Raw genomic sequence first — 22,068 nt, forward strand, 5'->3', positions numbered from 1 at the left:
TATATACAAACGACTAAAATATATACATTTTGGTTAAATTCAATGAATTGTTTATGAGCATACTTTTCTAATGGTTTTAAATAACAATAGACTCCTATGTAGACATTTATCTTCAACTGGACCAGACATTAGCTGAAGGAAAACAAGTGCAATGAGTAGTACTACGTTCTCCTGTTTACATCGTTGTTTTTGTAGGTCTACATTGTAGACAAAAACACTCAAGCACACTAGGAGAAGGATGTGATTTTGTATTTTTTTTATTGATCTACTTCTGTGCTATCACATTTAAAAAAGGAAATGGCAAAATGCGGTTTGACATGTACATCCTTCTCAAATGCCCTCAATAAATATTTCTCTTAAATAGGAAAAGTGGTTTCTTTTCAGCAGGAAGAGTACTTTAAAATCCTGAAATGACCTGAAGGCGGTACTTAAAGGAGAAGTTTGTATCTATAGCCTTTACCTGACAGTTTCTACTTGAAGTTCATCTTTTCTGATTTCAGTTTCCGTTTTGTTTGGTTGACACGATGCCTCATTGAAAAACGGAAAAGGCTGATGTGGCACTGTATAAGGAATTATAGCTACCCCCCGCTTGGATTCAGAATTAGCCAAATTAATTATTATGAATTATGAAGCACAGCTCTGAAGCACTATAGACTGTGCTTTACACAAATGCTTCAGCCAGTATTAAATTTTTTAAAACCCATATTTGCCCTGTCAAGCAGAAAAAAAACTATCAGAAAGCAGGAAAAATGAAATCTGAGAATGGCTAAGAGGACATAAAACTGGAGCAGAAACAATCGGGAACTTAAAATAATAGGAAAAGAAAACGATATAAACTTCCCCTTTAATGTCCTGACATGGAAATAAATACTTTTTTTTCTGTATTTCAAAAAAACTATTTACACAATATCATACAAAGAGTTGTCTATCAGTATCCTCCATAAGACCTGGCCTTTGAGTCGCCGAAAAAAGGTCAGAATCTTAACAAATTTCCCAAAGCGGCAAGACCATACGCTCAATGTATATTTTTACAAAAATCACTTCTTGAAATGTGACAGTAGAAGGCACTGTGGACATAAAAATAAAATAAGCTTTGTCCTGAACATAGTGTATGTGCGCTTGAGGGACATCAAGTGAAAGTCCGATATTAGATTAATAAATGTACTTGATTATACTGTAGATTTTAGGATGTCTTCTTGGATAATGAAACTAGGAAACAAAGGCCAGGTATAAAGTTAGTGGTAGAAGTAGCTTAAAGGCACCCCTCTCTCTCTCTCGCTCTCGCTCTCTTAATTGTGTCTCAGCCATCTTGTCACAAAAGTTGCTAGAGGAAGAATGGAACCTTTCTTTAGGAATTTTAAGCATCGCCTGCCAGAGGTAAGGAAACGGAACGCACTCATAAAGGAAGATCCGGCTTTGTGATTTGGCTTTGTGTCCAGGAAGATGTTTTTGAATCATAACGATGCAGATGGAGTATGGTCTGGAATGTCAAACTCATTTCAGTGTTGGAAAAATCTGCCGAGCCTTGGTGTTGTTTTCTATACACAGTCGGAAGGAAGAGAGGGAGGTGTGGCTTTGCTGGAACTATTTCTCAGCACAGAAAACCACCACTTAAAATGGGGATTATCTTGTCCCGGCAGAAAGACAGAGGGATTTGGAAGTTCCTTTGTAGCAAAGAGGTGGAATCCTTCCCCTGCCTCATCTGCATCCTTGTCCAAAAAAAAGGCCTCCAATGGGATTCACAGGTTGTCTCTTGGTGTGTTCCCTCAGTGCTCCCAACTGGCTCTTATTCCTGGGGTGTAAGAGGCCATTAATGGCAGCCACACGCCCTGACCACCATGTTGCGGTATTTCTTCAGGATGACATTGGAGCTGTCATCAAAATAGAGCACAGAGATGGCGTGGAGCTGTGTGGGGGCGCAGCAGGGCTTGGGCACCGTCTCTGGGTTAATGAAGTGGACCTGCGGGAGACAAGACAGAAACGGTGCCGCTTGAAGAACCAGAAAAACCTTATCGCCTCGGTTACAATACACTTACCCACAATGCACACTTCCAAATATATCATTTTTTTCACTTACAACTTAAAAGGAAAACTGTGATCCAGAATTTCAGGTGTCACCTTGAAAATAAATCAGGGACCACAGCTGGAGGTGCTAGCTGACTTGAGAAGATGCCTTGGAACATTAATAAATCTGATTTGGGTGATGCTAGTGTACAATTTTGAGCCTGTGGGCCAAGTTGCCCCTTGGAGCAGGGAATGACTACAAAACCATGTTATTCAGACACAGAGAACACTTTCAGGAATACAGAGGCATGAGTGAAGGTTAATTTGTTGTGAATGATGACAATGGTGAAGATTAATTCAGACAAACCCCTCTTGATGATGAATGAGTTACTTTATGATTTTGGTAAAGCTTAGTATTGGACATCAAACGAAAGGCCCTGTGGCTAGGTACATTATTCTGCTTACCAGTGTCTGTACAATTGCATGGTTGGTGGCGTTCATATAGGAGTTGAGAGGAAAAGCACACTCGCCCTCACAGTAATATGCAGCATAGCCCTCAGGAGCGATGATCCAGTCCTTAAGCAAAGCGACAAAGACACCAATTATCATTTCTACACTTTTTGTGTGTGTTTGAACAGCATTCTCTAGAATAGCATTGACCAGTGGAATCTTGCCAATGGGGCACGGGGGGGCACGTGATCCCCCCAAATTATTCCCATTGTTGATATTTTTTATGTCAAACCTACGTAGAAACATTTCAGTAAATATGATTTCTCTTAGATGATTAATCGCCACCACTAGATATAGTAATATTAGCCTACTAACTACAGGTACAGTTGACAATTATTCACATCCTTCATAGACTACAGTGTTTTTTAGTGACATAAATGCAAGTGTATATAGAGTATTTGATGCATGAATGAATGACAACAGTACTATTTTCAGACATTCGGTAAGAAAAGAAACACAAGCTGTGTATATACACTCACCTAAAGGATTATTAGGAACACCATACTAATACTGTGTTTGACCCCCTTTCGCCTTCAGAACTGCCTTAATTCTACGTGGCATTGATTCAACAAGGTGCTGAAAGCATTCTTTAGAAATGTTGGCCCATATTGATAGGATAGCATCTTGCAGTTGATGGAGATTTGTGGGATGCACATCCAGGGCACGAAGCTCCCGTTCCACCACATCCCAAAGATGCTCTATTGGGTTGAGATCTGGTGACTGTGGGGGCCAGTTTAGTACAGTGAACTCATTGTCATGTTCAAGAAACCAATTTGAAATGATTCAACCTTTGTGACATGGTGCATTATCCTGCTGGAAGTAGCCATCAGAGGATGGGTACATGGTGGTCATAAAGGGATGGACATGGTCAGAAACAATGCTCAGGTAGGCCGTGGCATTTAAACGATGCCCAATTGGCACTAAGGGGCCTAAAGTGTGCCAAGAAAACATCCCCCACACCATTACACCACCACCACCAGCCTGCACAGTGCTAACAAGGCATGATGGATCCATGTTCTCATTCCGTTTACGCCAAATTCTGACTCTACCATCTGAATGTCTCAACAGAAATTGAGACTCATCAGACCAGGCAACATTTTTCCAGTCTTCAACTGTCCAATTTTGGTGAGCTTGTCCAAATTGTAGCCTCTTTTTCCTATTTGTAGTGGAGATGAGTGGTACCCGGTGGGGTCTTCTGCTGTTGTAGCCCATCCGCCTCAAGGTTGTACGTGTTGTGGCTTCACAAATGCTTTGCTGCATACCTCGGTTGTAACGAGTGGTTATTTCAGTCAAAGTTGCTCTACTATCAGCTTGAATCAGTGGGCCCATTCTCCTCTGACCTCTAGCATCAACAAGGCATTTTCGCCCACAGGACTGCCGCATACTGGATGTTTTTCCCTTTTCACACCATTCTTTGTAAACCCTAGAAATGGTTGTGCATGAAAATCCCAGTAACTGAGCAGATTGTGAAATACTCAGACCGGCCCGTCTGGCACCAACAACCATGCCACGCTCAAAATTGCTTAAATCACCTTTCTTTCCCATTCAGACATTCAGTTTGGAGTTCAGGAGATTGTCTTGACCAGGACCACACCCCTAAATGCATTGAAGCAACTGCCATGTGATTGGTTGGTTAGATAATTGCATTAATGAGAAATTGAACAGGTGTTCCTAATAATCCTTTAGGTGAGTGTATATATATATATATATATATATATATATATTTTTTTTTTTTTTATAATTATTATTTTTTTTGTCCAACATACTTGCATATTTGTTAAAAAACGAGGCCCAAAATTATTCACACCTTAAACATTCTAATCCAATCCAACTTTGCACTGAAATGTTTTTGCGATATCTAACACTGATTGTCTTAGTGTTTTATATCTGCATGTATTTATTCCAAGAAACAAATCTCACTGTACACATTTATTTTAATTTTTTTATATATTGAATCAGGTATCAATAAATCAAGAGTATATTCACTGTATATTTACAATTAGTACAATGTGATGTGGAAATACATAAACGTATTTTGAGCAAGGATGCAGAGCAGCATATTCAAGTCTTTTTTTTAAAGCTTCTGTGGCTGAAGTCTCCCTTGAAACCAGCTGTAGTATCAGCAGGACCAGCACCAGTGAGGTTCGATTATGGTTTAGGGTGACACAGTTAAAACAAAAACAGAAACAGACATGCCAAAAGATTGACTAGCAAGAGATGAATATATAAGAATGGGTTGCACTCATCCAGTGTTAGGTGCTACCCTTACACTTTGTTTGGAACCAAGGAAAGAAGTTTAAACACTGGTGTCAGAAATACAAGTGGCTAGAATATAACAAAAAGTGCAGAGCAATACTACTGAATATGTAAGTATAGCAGTACATTAAAGTGCACTTACATTTGCAATAACATAGGATACCTTATAGATGTAGTTAAAAGCATTAAATAACAACCATTTGTAACGATCGCAATGTTTTCCGACTGTGGCCCACCAAAACATTTAGCTGCATGATGACACTGGCATTGACCAGTTCTGCACAGAATAAATATCCCTTCACAATCACTCCATTAGACAGCAAGTGGTGGTCTTTAGAAAAATGTATTGCTCATATATCATATTTTTACCTTCACAAAGCTATGTTGTTTAAAACATGAGAATAAACTCACGCATACAACATAACAAAACTATGAAAACTATAAGGTCAGATACAGACGGGTGACAAATTAAAGGAAAAAAACAATATAAAGTGTCTCAGTGAGGTGTTGGGCACCACGAGCTACCAGAACAGCTTCAATGCTCTTGGCACAGATTCTATGAGTCTCTGGACTCTACTGGAGGGATGAACACCATTCTTCCAAAAGATATTCCCTCATTTGGGGTTTTGATGATGGTGGTGGAGAGCGCTGTCTAACACTGCGGTCCAAAATCTCCCATATGTGTTTAATTGGGTTTAGATTGGGTGACTGTGAATGCCATAGCATATTCACATCATTTTCATACTCATCAAACCATTCAGTGAGCCCTCGTGCCCTGTGGATGGGGGCATTGTCATCCTGAAAGAGACCACTCCCATCAGGATAGAAATGTGTCACCATAAAGGTGTTCACTCAGAATAACCTTGTAATGATTTGCAGTGCCCATTCCCTCTAAGGGGACAAGTGGACCCAAGCCATGCCAGGAAAATGCCCCCCACAGCATAACAGAGCCTCTGGACCCCCTCACTGTAGGGGTCAAGCAGTCAAGCCTGTACCGTTCTCTTGTTGTCGCCACACATGCACTGGCCCACTTGTCCAAAACAGTATCCAGTTGAGAATCTGTGTGGCTGAAGCTCCTGCCATTCGTGCCCCAATAATGACCCCTCTTTCAAAGTCACTTAGATCCTTTCCTCTTGCCATCTTGATCCAAAATCGAGGTCAACTGTGCCTGCTCAGCATTTTTATACATGCCACAGAGCATGATAGGATGTTAATTGCTTAATTGCATCATGAAGTACACCTCTTTGGAGGCATCTGCATTCATTATGTTCCTCCACTTTCCTTTAATTTGTCACCCGTCTGTACAATAGTGGTTTTTTTTTTAAATGGTCCAGGGCAAAATTAGTTTCCTGTAAAAAATATATATATAATGTTGTCCCTGATCCCAGCATCTCTACACGCTAGCTCTGTGAATAGCACGAATACCTATAAACTGCGGCCTTCTCAGTTGTACAATGCCGATAGTGCAGCTAAAAAGAAAAGGAAAGAGGTGAGATAAAAAGAAAGGGAGGGAGGAAGGAGAGGGAGAGAGGAATGTGGGGGCGTCAGAACAGTACCTGCCACCCCAGGTCTCGGAAGCTGACATACAGCTCGTGTTTCTTGCAAGCCTGTTTCTGGTCCGCGCTGCTGTTTTCTGAGGAATAAGGAAACAGGAAGCATTAGACAGAGAAAGAGAGAAAGAGGTCAGGGGCTCTCAAATGCTATACATAGGAGTGTCAGAACATGAGAGGTTTCCTTGTGGATGCCGGCGCTGGACTTTTGAACCATCTTCCAGTACAAGCAAAGGACAAAGACTTTGCAAAACACTCAAGGGAAAATTTCCTATCAAATAATTTAAATGTGCATGTTTTTTTTCTTTTTGATGTTTGTACTTATAAAGGGACATTTCTGATCATTTATATTGAAAGGTGGTATGGCACAGTGTTTGGTAAAGCACAAATGTAAATATTGTATGGAATAGCTCTGAATAGCAATGAATAGTAGAGGAAGGCAAATTAGGGTATTGCATAAGGGACTCTCCTTTCACTGTGAAGCTGAGATAATCAGTGAAAAGAAAATGACCACAGAACATGAATGGCCACTTCAGATTTTCATTCTTCTCACAACAATTTGGGAAGGGGGGGGGGTTAAAAAAATACTTTTAGTGCCCCTCGACAGGAGAGTGATTGTGAGGAATGGTTTGATCTGGTCCTGGCTTTGATATGCTAATTCCATCCTGTCTGGGGTGTCTCTTCTCCTCCAAACCCGGTGCCTCCTGCCCTCCCCACCCTGGGACTTCACAGGAAATGAGGCCACCATTGTCTCAGGGAGGACTCTGCTTTCAATTTGCGAAACCTCCAAACAGCACCACTCCATACATGTGTAACAATGCAAAGAGAGGCTCTTATGACACACTATAACCTCATTAGCGTCTTGCCACTGATCATTCTTATTCGAATTGTGTTTCTTCTTGAGAAGTGATTGAAGCAAAGAGAGAACACAAGCAAAACGTTTTTTTTAAAGGTGCCACATTACCAGAGATTGTGACCAGGAATTCCTTGGTTCAAAATGTGACTCTCCTCCTGCCTTACATTGTCTTGGATAACTGTTTCTGCTCACTGATTACCTAGTCTGGGTGGTTTGAGCACAAACAAATATTTCCCCCTGAACGTCAGTTTAGACACAGTCCAGACAGTTAACTTTCTTTCTCTTAACACTTAAGAGCATAAGATGTTGGTAGAACCAGAGGTGGGGTCATTGGCAGCAGAGGAGTCTGGGAAGTGTCTGCCTTGTAATACCTGCCATGTTGGAGACCCGGAGAGCCTCTTGTCCCTTGGGACTCTTGGAGCGGTTGGGGTTGCGCTGCTTGTCTTTGGTGGAGCGAATGCTGCGGATGTGCACCTCGGTGGCTTTGAAGAAGGCCACCATGAAGGGCTGCTTGTTCTGAGGGCCACTGCGGCCAATCAGCCCCCCCACCCTGGGGTTCATGCTCTGACCTGAAGAGGGAGACAGAGAGACATGAAAAAGTTCGTCCCCTGAACTCCTCAACCGCGGGACGTGAAACTCAATCGGCAGCTTGACTGCACGTTCTCAAACAGAGGGCGTAGATCAGTAGTAGCAATGTTTGTGAGATGAATTGGGAATGTTTTGAAAACAGTGCCACCATCTTTCTTACTTTCATGGCCTTTTTCATTGATGACAAACTGGGTGCTGAGATTCCACTTAATCTATACCTCCTGCTTTGGATCGCAAAACCTCAGATCACTCCGTTTCCACATCCTTAAGCAGAGGCCAGCATCAAAATCCCTTTCTTCTACCTTCTTGGGACCTACGCTATGAGTACAAGGAGTGCTCAATATCAGGCAGGAATGCCAGTAAACCTGAATTAAATTTCCAGACCCTCCCCCCAACACCTTGAAGGAGACCAGAGCCTTTTGCTTTGGTGTGCATCTGGGGTGTGTGAAGAGTGTGTGTGGTCTTCTCTCCTCTTACCAGTGCCCCCCAAAATGTAAGCAGGAGCAAAAACAGCCCTATCCTGCACCCTACACATTTGGAAAAGTTTGTTTTCTTTTCCTTATTCAAGGCACAGTGTGTGCTCAGATCTTGCAACATTTGTATTAAGAAAAAAGCTTTTGCAGATACATTAACATAAGCAACAGAATAAGGCATTTATTTATTTTTTCCCAGCAAAAATGTAAACTCGGATTTCTTCAATACACCCACTCTCCGTTTCCCTGATGTTTGTAACGCACTGAGACAAAAACACAGTATGAAGGAATGCGAAATTAATCAGACACATGGGGTGAAGTCAGGCTGCTGAGAACCCGTTCACAGACTTGCTCACACATGTTGTTACCCTGTTCAATATCAAAGGTGTTCTTTTCCCCCACCACTTCACTTCATAGCAGTTATGAAGCATTTAAGAAGTAAGGAAAAGTCACACAAACTACATCACCCATGCAGTCCAGATAGACACACAACACTGCAAACGCCTACATGTGCAGCTGAAAAACATTTCCAATGCAAACATGAAAACAAAAAAGACATAAAAGAAAAAGAAAGAAAAAGGGATATAGAACCACATTTCACATTTGGTGATGAGGATTATGCACCAAGTAGTAATAAAGCCACTAATGGAGCAGTTCCCCTTATAATTTGCCGTGGATTACCATGGTGCAGTTTAGCACACAATGCTTAAACAGAAATGTGTTTGCATGCTCTGTACGGATTGGCAGCTTACCGTCCACACTCTCCAGTGCCAGCTGTAGGCCCAGGTTGCGCCCAGGGTTCAGGACCCAGTGGTTACTCGTGGTGGTGATGTCGAACACCAGCCAGCCCTCCTCCACAGCCCAGATCACCCGCGAGTCCAAGAGAAACAGGTCAGACTCTCTGGAGCAGAGACACAGATGCACAAACAGGCAGAACCAGGTTAGAACCACTGTCGGGAAACCGTGACTTCTAGCACCCAAGAAAGGGAGTAAAAGCGTCACACAGGCAAACTGGGCCTGGCAAATATGGATGCCACTGGTGGTTGGTAGATGTTCCAATACTGCACATTTGGCAGACTATGTCTATATGCTTCCTTCATCTATATTGTCATCGATCTTTTTAAAGACAAAATCATTGGTAACAGCCTGGTTTTTGGTTTATTCGTTTGTTTGTTTTGAAGACTTGCTTTTCTTAATGTGCTACACACCTCGCTATATCATTAAGATTTTAAAAGAGAAAGGAGAAATGGAAGATATTGAAGGACATTAAGGTTAATCTGTGATTCCAGTGTCTTCCTGAAAATCTGGAAAAGAACCGAAAAAGAAGAACTAAAACACAGTGTGTCCTCACCTGACCCCACCACACAAACATGAATCTCACATTAGAAAAAAAATCCCTTTAACCTTGAAACAGTACAATTAATTCAAGCAACCTTTGTTTTGTGTTGCATTTTCTAGAATAACTTCCTGAATGAGGGGGGTCCACAAACAATGCGTTAATTTACACCTCATATTTCGAGACCTTGAGATATGCTATTGTAGCCTCAACAACTTCTGCTGGGGACATCTGTAGTCCTGGAACATGACTCTGCCAGTTTCCACTGCGCTCAAGTCCCAGCTATAAACTCCCCGGAGGAATCTGACAGGCTGTGCGTGACGCTGGAGTGTCATCTGCAGGATGCCAGTTATTGGGAGGAAGTTTGTCTGTGATGACACACAAGATGTCTTTATTTTTCCTTGGATGGGACTGTATCTCTACCAACAAATGGGGTCAGCCAAGTTCCCGAGACAGTATGTGTGTCTGTGTGGAAGGAGAGGAGGAGCTGGTGACACTATAATCCACTGAACTTAATGCCACGGTGCCAAATGAAGAGAGGAGGAGATCAGAAAGAAAGAGAGTAACAAAGAACTGCAGGACTGAGAGGGATACACGAGTTGTAGATGAGGAATTCCTTATTAATAATCCTTCCATGTTAATATTGAACTACACCAGCTCAAATATATTTTATAGTTTACTGGAAGGTATACAGCTCTGGAAAAAACTTGGAGTGGTCTCTTAATTTTTTCCAGAGCTGTATAATAAGGGGGGGAGGGCAAAACATTCCATAAAATGGGAAACTGAGCTATCATGATTAAAAAAAAGATGAACAAGTGGCTAAAAAAAAAGAAATAAACAAAAGGGACAAACCCTGCTGGAGAAAAGATGTGGAGAGAGAAAGAGAGAGAGAGAGAGAGAGAGAGAGAGAGATGGACAGAGAAAAACAGACTGAATGAAGAGCCAACATGAGGAATGCAATGTGAAGTGTAAAACAATTTGGGAAAGAAGGAAAGCAAACAAAAACAAAAGAAAAGGAGATAAAGAACTGGAACAAGGGGCTGGCTAGTAAAAAAAAAAAATCAGATGGAGTGGCAGTCTCTTTAGCCCGCCCTTGGGAGTACTTCATTTCCTTAATTGACAATAATGGGTTCTAAATAGCTGATGGTTTCACAGCGAACAAGCAGCATCACTATAAATCACCGGGTGGAATTCTGTGGGAGCGCCTGAGCGAGGAGCGCTGCCAGGGAGACGGCACTGCTGTGGCGAGCACCGAATTCCACTGCGGCGCTCGCATTTTTCTAAGCGACTCGTCTCTGCCAGGGCCCACAGAACAACGGCATGCAGGCAAGGAGAGCCTGGGCTTACTGCATGAGTAAGAAAGAAGCAATTCTGTAGCAAACCGTCCTAAAAGACTTCCTTGAGACGTATTCTTGACCGTATTTGAATTTGCGTGTGGTGCATAGTTCGCCTCCAGGGATTGTAAATATTAACAGGGAGTAACAGGGAGGAACAGGAGGCAGACTGTTCGAAGGACTTATCAGAATGGGTTACAGGTTTCTTCCATGTCAGTCTGAGTGTCTTGCAGCAGTCCCTATACAATAGTGTACGGCTTTAACAGACAATCGTATCTTTGAGGAGGAAACCGCAGCGTTTGGCGGTAAGGATGAATGTAAAGTCATTGTCCCCATGCATTAACAATGCCCATTCTTGTCAGATCTGTTGCAGTTCTGAAGGAATAATATATGCACAATTAAAAAGAGTGCTACAAGGCACCCATTGTAGTCTGGGAAAAACTTATTGACAAGGCAACACCAACAACTGTGGCCACACCCATTAAAGAAGTCTCGGAAAGCTGGAATACTTGAGAAACAATATTGTCTACAATAACAGGCATTTCCTGAAGCAGATGAAATGAACAACAGAAAAAGGGAATAGATAACTGATATGAAAACTATATTTATAAAAAGAAATAAAGAGGAGTAGTGGTAAAGCCTCTGGACTTCTAAGTGGAGGGCTGTGGGTTCAGTCCCAGGTGGGGGACACTGCTGTTGTACCCTTGAGCATGATACTGTACCTAGATTGCTCCAGTAAAATCCCAACTGTATAAATGGGTAATTGCATGTACAAATAATGTGATACATTGTAACAATTGTAGGTCACCTTGGATACGGGCGTCTGCTAAGAAACACAATACAGGCACTCCCCGGATTACATAACATGTGACGTGAATTCAACTTTACGTAAAATGGTCCCGTAAGCCCCATTATGAAAATGGCAGAGCTATGAAAATTTTACTTTAGATATGTAAAGAACAAGTACTCTGTTTCCAACTTTTCCAACAAAACAAAAAAAATGTCAGACAACTTCTGTAATCAAAAACTTGCACCTGAAGTTGCTCTCCCTTGCATATTGAGACACCGTAAAAGAGTGAAGGCTTCACAAGGTGAATAAGCTCAGGAAAGTATCTGATTGTGCCAATAAATACAATAAAATAAATAACCTGGGAATGTGATCATTAAACGAGGAGAGGACTCAAATAGATACTAGATCGATGCTGTGGAATTCAGATGACGTGGCTGCCCTCACCTGTCCGAGTGCTCCTCTTGAACTTGGTAGATGCTGATGCGGAAGGTCTCATTGTCATGGCGCTCGTGGATGAAGTCCTTGTAGATTCGGAACTCCGCCGCCGTGACGGCCTCTCCCTCAGGGATGCGTGACAGGTCAAAGCGAAACTCACGATGGTGCCTCCTCACGGGCAGGAACTCACGGTCGTGCTCGACTGGGAAACACAGACATGGCCGGGGGTTAGTCAAGCTCTGCTCTTTGCAACACAGCCATCAAACATTTACCACTGCAATACATCTTCACCTGTTCCCACTAGCAAGTGAACAACGCGCTGAAGTGTTACATAAATCTTGCAGAGTGCTCATGTCCAAGAATTCCCCGCAGGCTTCCTATCTGGATTCAAACAGTGCAGTAAACTCAGTCTGGAGGAACATGCTTTATGGAGATGGCCCTGAGTTTTTATACAGTAAAGCCTCTGGAAAAGTCATTTGATTGCTAGAAATATTTTGTTTGTGTTTGTCAGTGAGAGAAGCAGTATATCTCAACCCTAAAGAATATAAGACCATAGATATGCAGATTGGGTAGACTAAGACGTTTCATTGATGTTTTTCAATCCATTTTTAATAGGCTGGTTCTCATCTGGATATAACGTAAAGCCAGTTTATCTGAGCCCCCTTCATAATCTCTCCAGTCACAGTCGGACCCCTCTGAGGTTCCCATCATTGCTTCATTCAGTCTTCCTCTTGTGTTTGGCAACTCTCTTCCGCTATCTGTACCCCAGCCATCACTAAGCCTACTCAGTGACCCAATACTAATTTAAGGAAAGTCTTTGCCCCCTGATTTTTTTTTTCTGTTTATTTGACCTCTTGCATTTATTATATCCTGTTTGGCCATCATTGTTGACAGACTGAGCTACAGGGTAAATCGATGATGCTTGCAGCACCAAAAACGAAGACAAATCCCCATCTCAGTAGCAGGGATACTAACAAGTCATGGTCTTTAGATTAGTATATGATTTTTTGTTTTTACCATCTTGGATTGCAGGCCTCACAATAGGCAGTGAACTGAACCGTCTGTGATTATACCTTTTTTGCTCTCTCAATAGACCTTGATCACTTTGACGTTGATCTCTGACCAGATCTGGCACGGCCGCAAGGCCTCTGTCACTCGCCAAGACGTTAACGTTTGGGGAGAAACACTGGGCTTCTTGTTGGCTTGTCCTGTCCTGCACTTTCTGTATTGGACAACTGCAACTACTGGTTGCTTGGATGTTAACTAATGAGATATGGATGAGTACCCTTCAGTTAATGTAACAAAAATAAAAAGGGGGGCATGACTCAGAAACAGAGACAGGCTTCCCTTGGAAAGGAGATCATACAGTAACTAATCACATAAGGATAACCCCCACCCACCCCCTCTCTATCCCTCTCTTTCTCACAGATGGACAGCCTAGCACAATGGCCACACTGTTTTGTGGAAGCAGAAAGAGGCATGGATCTAATTACCTTTCAATAGGGACAGAGCAAAGGAGAAATCCTGGGTTTTCTGTTCCCTATAAGTGGAGGGATTTCATGCCTATTGTCCACTTTTTCCAAAGCACTCACATTGTTTACACACTGTTTTCACTTAAGACTGCCCTCAGTCCAGGCCTCAGGGGCGTTCCCAGTGGGACACTTAAAACAGTGACCACCTCTGTAATCCGGGCAAAGGAAAGGTAGATATCAATGGACACTATCAACGATGACCACCTGTAATTTCAGCGAGGGGAGAGAGCAATCTCCTCAGTTCCTGTGCAACGAGCAACAAAACATTCCTGAAACCAAAAGGGGCTCTTATGTATCGTCCTGAGTTACTCGAACGCCTCCCTTGTGCCTCTGCTGAAGTCCAATCAAACCAATGCTGTGTCAACACATACCGACCTGTAACAACTATACTGCCTGGAGGGGAGGCAACCATTAGGCCTAGGCCCTAAGCCATGGACCCCCAGAGATTTATTTTCTCATACATGCCACCCATAGGAGTTTTTAGTTTTTCTCTCCTCCGTGCCTAAATGGTTTATTTATTTAACTGTTCATTTACTTTATTTTAGATCATGTAAACTGTTTAAAGGCCTATATTTCATTTAATTTATTGTATTATTTATGTATTATTTTATTTTGCTGTATGTTTGTTGTATGTTTACCAGTCTGTAAAACGCTCTGTGGCTACCCTGAGATGGGCACTATACAAATAAAAATGGATTGATTGATTGATTGATTGATTGACCTATACTAATTACTTCAATTGACTTTTTCAATGGTTGCTTGTTTCAGATCCAAATGTTTTTGGGGATTATTTTCTCAAGCCTAATGTAAAGCGATGCACCCAATATCCATCGTTTCCCAAATGTATTTTGCTTTCAAAAGTTCTTGAAAAGTTACCTTTATTTGTATAACTGTGACTATAGATTCAGCATTGGGGGCATTTACTGAGAATCAGAAAATGTGAGAAAACTATTTAGACTGTTTCTTGTATGACTTCAGAAATCATTATAATATCCTTTAACATGTTCCTGACGTCCAGGTAAACACAGCTGAGTTTCAGTATATATTACTAAATGAATACTAAACAGCTCCCCCCACCCCCTCAAGGTGCTGTTCCAGATTTTTCCCATGATGCTGATGACATTTACCAGGCTGTCCCAATCTCCCTCCACTTCTCACCATAGATACCTTCTGGAATGTGTTTCAGAATGTCCAAACATGCATGCGATGCTGTTCCTTATTTGCTGCCATCCGAGTTAAGTGAAATCATGTGCGGTTCTCACGACGGTCTTTGCACGCTATCTGTGTATGTACGGACACTGTGATGCCACTTTTTCCCCTGTCCTACAGTGAAAAGCTTACTTCAGTTCCCTAGCTAACTATAGTCAAAGAATAGAGAAAAAAAAATACATCTTAACAAAACAATCTGATATTTAATCAACTCTACTGAGGTTTCTTGCGCACACACAACAGGATAGCTAAAACTGTGAGGCATGTGCGCATGAAGACACCAAGTTACAGTAAAGAACCAAAAACTCTCTTGCTTCCCCAGTCAATGACTACCTCGCTCATCCCTGCCAGAGACATTCCACTTTGGTGTGCACAGCCTCCGTGTCAGGCAAGCGCCGTCCTCTTTGTATTGTTCTTGATGTATTTGCCGTTCTCATTAACCACCGGTATTAAATGATGGCGCTACATCAACACACCAGGGCTGAGATGACACCGGAAGGCTAATCCCTCCCTCTGGGCCTGCACCCCCCCCAGGCCCAGACTCCTCCACCCCACCATGCAGGTGCAGGTGCAGGGAGCACGGACCTGTTATCCCAGCCGATAAAGCAACAGCCTCCTTAATCTTTAAATCCGCCCTGCCACATTAAAAGCCCTTTATCTGCACTTCTGAGAACAGCTGGCTGCAGCTGTGAGGCACATTAACCCTTTCCCCTCCACCCTCACTACGCTGGGCCCCATGCTTTTCTTGTAAATCCTAGAAACACTCTCCCCCCCGCAGATATTAAAATCAAATATGTTCACGGACTGTAATAACGGACTTGGAATAGCTGACTTTTTCTTGATCAGCATTAAAACACAAAAAGGGCCTGGACACAGTGGTGAGAAACCAATCCCAATACTTCCAACTCTATCTGTCTCTTTGATGTCTTCCGTTTCTGCCTCCATTATCTCCACACTCAAGTTCATCCTCGTTAACATCAACTGGCTCTCCACCTCTCCTCCTCCTTCTTTCCTTCCATCTCTCTCTCTCTCTCTCTCTCTCTCTCTCCTCTTCTGAAGCCTATTAGAAGGATATGGCAGTAATTAGGAGCTCAGCAGGAATGCAGTTAAACACAAGTGAGCGCATTTATTGCTTCCTCTGAAAGGAAACGAGGGCCCATCGTCGCGGTTGCCCTACCTGCGCTAAATAAACATTTAGAGGAGAGTTCGGGTTGGAAACGGCCTTCTGCAGTAACTCGATCCCCGTGCACATGCTTGAGCGGTTTCGTTGCCTCCTCGCACTCCGCAGGATCTCCAGAGCGCCGTACAAACCCACAAGCCCCCGTCCCAGAGCTGCACAATGCTGTTATACGTAGGGCTTCCTCCCATGCTGGGTGATGCAGGAGAAGCCGGAATGAACTCTTGACTTGGGGCTACCACCTCCAGCCATGGGGTAAATTGAAACCAGTGTGGTATCTTTAAATATTCCTTTACTGGAGGCAATCATAGGTTTGGGCAGGGGGGGAATTGTGGTCTGGGAACTTCTTTATCAATCGTGGGATTCAATTAAAACAGGGTATGAGCATCAGATCAGTCAGTGTCTCGCTGTTGAATGTGTCTCTGAAGCCCAAATTGAAAACACACATACACACACACACACACACACACACACACAAAGTGGTGCTACTGTCTGTATTATTAAATACTCTGTGTACTTCATCACCCAGCTGACTGTATTTAGTTAAAGCAAAGCTGGGCATTTGTTCGGAAGGAAAAGAAAAAAAAAGATGATCAAGTAATTTTTAAAGCAGTGATTCCTCTCTCCTACTTCCCTCTGACCATTGATTTCCTTCCAGATTAACAGACTGAAGCCCGTTTTCATATTTAAGAACCAGACTGATCTGCTTCCAACTTGAAAGGTATTACAAATCACCCCCTAACCACCCGATTTGAAACAGGCTTTGGTAGGAGTTTTAAGACATGCACGTGTGCAGACCACAAGAAAGTCACCAACGCGTATCCAGAGAAGGAAAAAAAAAACCCCAACAACATCAAGACCAGGCCAACGCATTGAAAGACTGCAGCACAGAGTGAAATAATGATGCCGGCTGTCTAACAGGCCACTGCCCCCACGTGGCGACCCCAGTGTGGCGGGGGCGGGCTCCGGCGGGACCCGTCTTGACAGTTTTCCCATCGTCAGCCTTCAGCCGCTTTTCCCGACACGTCGACTACTGCAGGAAGGGAGAGGCGGGGTGACAGAACACATTAGCGCAAGTGTCTGTCGCAGAGCCTCGCACTCTCGGCTCGGCCCCGCTCGTTTCCGCGGCCCCGCAGAGAGAACCTCACCTGCCCCTTTTTGAGAGCGACTTTCCCACACATTGGAAGAATAACAACAAAGAAACACAGCTCTGGGGCCAGCTGCCTGACACGAAAGAGACCTTCAGCCATCTCCACAGCAGAGACGGTAACCTTAAACACGGCAAGCACAAACAGCAAAGTATGGTCTAGTGAGGAAAGCAAGGGCTTAAAGCAATGGGGGCCTCCATGGCAGGAGTAATTTCTATGGGGGGTTTAGTCAACTCTAGATTGAGACCAGCTTACACAGATGCACGTGAACTGATCAGGAAAAAAATAAATGCTATTGTTTATTTGATATGAATGGACTAAGCATTTGAATGTGCCAAAACAATGTTACGCCAGTGCGTTGATTCATATGTCGTGATAGTTGATCTTAAAAAAAAAAAAAAATCTCTAATATGTATTTTTTTTTATACAGAAAACAGATGCCCTTCGCAAATGTTAAATTAAAGCAGACCAAATGTTTGAGGTTTTAGATTGTTTTCCATCAAATTTATAATTTACATTTACATGCATTCCTGGGACTCACAAAACAATCTTCAACCTACTGAAAAACACTTCCAAAAAATAGCATGACCCCTGAGTAAGATGTATGCTCCACTCAGACCACCAGGGTTACCTCATGTCCTTATAATGTACTTATATATATTTTTACCCCATCCCCGTACATGTAGGGTCAGGAGTTTGACTCAGGCTGGTTTAAACTGCCTACAAGACAGTAATTTGTTTGGCTGCAATCAAATGTTGGAAAGCGTCCAATGTGTTTAATAAAGTGGTAATTGTTTATAAGGATTTAGTGTACTTATTTTTCAGACCATTCACCTCCATGATCTGTCTGTGCTCTGTGTCCCCTCCTCTCCGTGTTCCACTTCTACAATGGAAAAAAAGATATTTCCTCCTTCAGCTTTCAGCGTTTAACTCTCTTTCAGGCCTTCAAAGCAAAAAGGGACTTGCCCGGTGTTTTTCACCTCTTGTTTTTCTGGATGTGAACATCTGCCCTGCTCTCTAAACCTTGGGAGGCTCGGATTGAATGCATTTCTAAAGAATGTATCAGCCAATAATATTGCTTTGTGTTTCGGGATCTGGGTTTTCTTTCTCTAAGGGGCTGCCTGGTTAATGCCAGTCGGATCATTAAACCAAAGCAAAAAGCAGTGAACAGAGAAGCAGCAATATTTCTTTTTAGACTAGGTCATTGATTCAGCGTCACATTACAGTCAGGAGAAAGAAAGATATATTACTAATCCCCCCCAAAACACACACTCATACACACACACACACACACACATATGGTTCCGTTATTAATTTAATAAAGAAACAATGAAACCGAGCCAATTAGGGTTCCTTGACTCATCACGCAACAGCGACCCCTGTAGATTGGCACCAATGAGCAACAATGCCATGTCATTGCCCTGTTTAGCTCTGCTGTTTGCCTTGAAAATAATTGTATGGCCTAACAGTGCTGGTATAGGTGATTAACATTAACAGCTCCAAACTGGAAGGCATAAATTAAATTATTAAAAACAAAAAAGCATCCCTTCACCTTGGTTACAAGGTACACAGTAGTAATCTTCATGGAATTACGGTTCAGATGTAATGACATAGATTACATTAATAAGGGTTTCTGCTGGCAGCTATCTACCAGTGGGCAGCACATAACCACACAATGCTTGCAATTACTCTTGTAATTGTGTGGTCACTAGTGCCTTGTAACAAAGAGTAAAATGCAAAGTATTGCTTCATCGGTTCTTGTCTGTAGTGCACAAGAACTCGTCCAGTTTCCGCATAAAGCGCATTGACGTTAAAAACTGATTCATGCTGACGTCATTAGTAAGGAACTCAATACCTGAGGGTTTGGGCCAGTGGAAGAGGTGCCCCCGAGATGCCCCCGAGATAGATTGCCCCCATCAGCTAGATGTGATAGAGTTTGGAGTTGTGAAGGTTTTGCCTCATTCAGTGCTGCTGTGTTGAATTATTCTTTTTTTTGTCTTCTTTTTTTTTCCCTGCGTTCTCTAATTTAGCAGCCGCCGCTGCCCCGCCCAGCTGGCATTCTCCGCACTCGGCCCAACCGCCTCTTATTATAGACTTCACGGGAATTCACAGTTTCTAAGTAAATATTTTCATAATTTCCCCCCCAAAAGTCAGGGCAGCATGAACAGCACACATGATTTGTATTTCATTTAAGAGCTTGTTGTTTATTTAGCTTAATTAAAAGCAGATCTTTACAGTAAAACATTTAAAAAGGGAAGAAAAAAAATCCCCTCCAATTATCGCTTGCAGTTAGTGATTAGGGGGTCTGAGTTTTCCTATGTGTCTTGCTGCTCTGTTACAGCTGTGCACCATTCCCTAAAAATAGACCCCTCCAATTATCAGTTTCTCCACATACCTATACAGAAAATCTGTCCCATTTTCGGGTGGCAGCAACAATCTGTCTGTTTGGGTTTACACATCTTAACAAATCTGAGACTTTTCTTCACAATAAATAAAATTACATAAAACATCTGAATATTTAAAGCTATACATATACTCAATATATTCCAGTACACCATCTGTAAACAATCTATATTACCAAGACTAATCTGATCTCCCCCTGCAAGTAATGGATTTTTGCAAAGTTAAAGTGTAGAGGTTGTTTTTTTATAAGGGCACCTTGATCGCTAGTACCTATTGATGCATTTCAGACAGCAGTGCCCTGTCACCATTCATTGAATATTATGATGAAGGCCTGACCAAGTCCTCTCTGGACTAGAATCTGAGCTGTGTGCGGAATGGCACAGTGTTCCTCCTGCCAGTCTATCACAAGGGTTGCTAGGGTCACAACGGCCAGGGTTGGTCCTGTAAAACACAATGTGAACCGTTGTCTTTGGTACTTTGCTTGCCGACCCTAGGCCTTTACTAATACAGCGGAATTCTTCATTTATTCCCATTGCCTGGCTGGAGACAATTCATCTAGCAGCAGTGTGGAGTAGTGCTTAGAGCTGTGGATGTGGGAGTGGAGGGTTGTGTGTTCAATCCCACCCTTGCTGTTGTCCCATTGGGCAAGGTACTGTACCTAGATTACTCCAGTAAAACCCAGCTCTATAAATGTATGTAATAATTATGTGATGTATTATAACAATTGTAAGTCGCCCTGCTCTTTCATCAACATTGTCCTCGGTCCCTCTAGAGAAAACCAACTGCATGAATCAAGCTGAAACGGGGGAACTATGAGGACCCAGCAGACTGTGGTAAATCTAAAACCAAGAGAAATCTAATTCCCGGTTCTGTACAATGTGATCGAAGGGCATTCAAAACGCAATTACAGACTTGCCATGCTTGAAGGAGGACTATGTCAATCTGGATTCCTTTTTGCCACCGTCGCCAATGGGGAACCCTTATGGTAGCTCAGTTTCTCTGACTCAGATGTATCATTTTCTATTCTTAACAACAGAGATGGCAGTTCCTGTGCTGATTCACTTTTTCCAGTAAAACCACTATGTGTAATTACTGGAGGATTCCTTACAATGGGCTGGTAAAGCCTTTAAACAAGATCTGTTCTATTGGCAATGGAGTGCGTATTTGACCAAAATGCCTGGTGTCACTGGTAGACATCCACAGATCATGGAAAGAAACAGCGGAGTTACTGCCTTCCAATTCACTATCATACGATACTGTGTCCACCAAAACAATTCTCAGCAGACAATAAAGACATTTAATCATCTCAGTGGTATCTTTCCAAACACACTGGATTAATAAAGATGCATTAGTTAAGAAGCATTCCACGGTATCAGTTCAAATATAATTTTTAGGTGTAGCCCATTCTGAACATCGACTAATAGGCCTTTCAATGCTATAAAGGCCTTTTCAAACAACCTCCATTCAGTTCCCCCCAGTAGACAGGCCACCACAGACATGTACCACAATACTAGCCAATCTGACTCACAAATTTACGCACCGCCGAGAACAGAGAATCCAAGGTCTCATCTATTTGTTCCTTGTTGTTCACGGAGCAATCCATCGTTTCATTCATGGATTTGAGGCTTGCTTTTTGAACACCATCATTCATTGGCTTTGAGAAACGTGCGCTAGCTCAATCGCTCATTTATTCACCCGCACATCTGCGAACACAGTGGGCTGAGTTTGTCTTTCATGGTTTGACTCCCTGGACCATCCATTCAGTGCGACAGAAACCTGTGATTCGGATTAAGCAATGCTCTCTGCCCGTTTCCTCACAGAGAAGCCCTGCCAAGATTCAATTTATTCACCAGTTGCTGAAAAGCCTCAGAGCCATCTTCAGTTGCCTGACTTAAAGTACAGCTTTGGTCATAAAACACTGGGATGTTGATTTGTGTGCCTACTTCAGATGTGTTGCGTGTTCTTTGCTATTTTCCCAGAATAAGCACAAGGTTGAAATTCACCCTGCCCAAAGTGCATCTGTGGGATAGGTGTGTCTGAAAGTGTCTGAAAGTGTGTCACATTTTACACAATGTGCTTTTTTTGTATGGATGTATATATGTTCCTAAACTTATACTTACCCTTCCTAGGAAAAACTACTACTCAGCTCTTGATATTTATATTATCCACATCTCTATGTTAAGTCCCATTAACTGCAGTCATAAGCAAAAATGCTATCCATTTTATTTGAATGCAGTTAAGGAGTACAACACAGTACACTTACACAGAGTAAGTTGAAACAATGTTTTGACAGAGCTAAGTATCACTTAACTAGCCCCGCAACAGTTTCTGTGTTGCGATTATTTGCATCACTGAAGAAGGAGGAAATAATGTAAACTTTGCACTGAAATCTCATAAATCTGGTCCAGAATGTTAATCAAAGCTGCTTACAGAGAGTTGATTTTAGCTTCTTTGGTAATAATCACAT

At 42.4% G+C, this 22,068-nt stretch overlaps 1 protein-coding gene across 1 annotated transcript in view; it reads right to left on the reverse strand.

The window, feature by feature from the left end:
* Nucleotides 1–234: 234 nt before the first annotated feature.
* The window catches only part of bmp7b (bone morphogenetic protein 7b), a 28,736-nt gene continuing 6,902 nt past the window's right edge, over nt 235–22,068 (reverse strand). Inside the window, exons 2-7 of the mRNA XM_066702527.1 lie at nt 12,142–12,334; nt 8,990–9,138; nt 7,548–7,745; nt 6,327–6,403; nt 2,470–2,580; nt 235–1,960 (exon numbers count right to left, since the gene is read on the reverse strand). Coding sequence (XP_066558624.1) covers nt 1,811–1,960; nt 2,470–2,580; nt 6,327–6,403; nt 7,548–7,745; nt 8,990–9,138; nt 12,142–12,334 — 878 coding nt within the window. The 3' untranslated portion in view covers nt 235–1,810. The remainder of the gene's footprint in view (nt 1,961–2,469; nt 2,581–6,326; nt 6,404–7,547; nt 7,746–8,989; nt 9,139–12,141; nt 12,335–22,068) is intronic.

This window comes from Amia ocellicauda, chromosome 4 (genome assembly GCF_036373705.1).
Source record: "Amia ocellicauda isolate fAmiCal2 chromosome 4, fAmiCal2.hap1, whole genome shotgun sequence".
Taxonomy (NCBI): domain Eukaryota; kingdom Metazoa; phylum Chordata; class Actinopteri; order Amiiformes; family Amiidae; genus Amia; species Amia ocellicauda.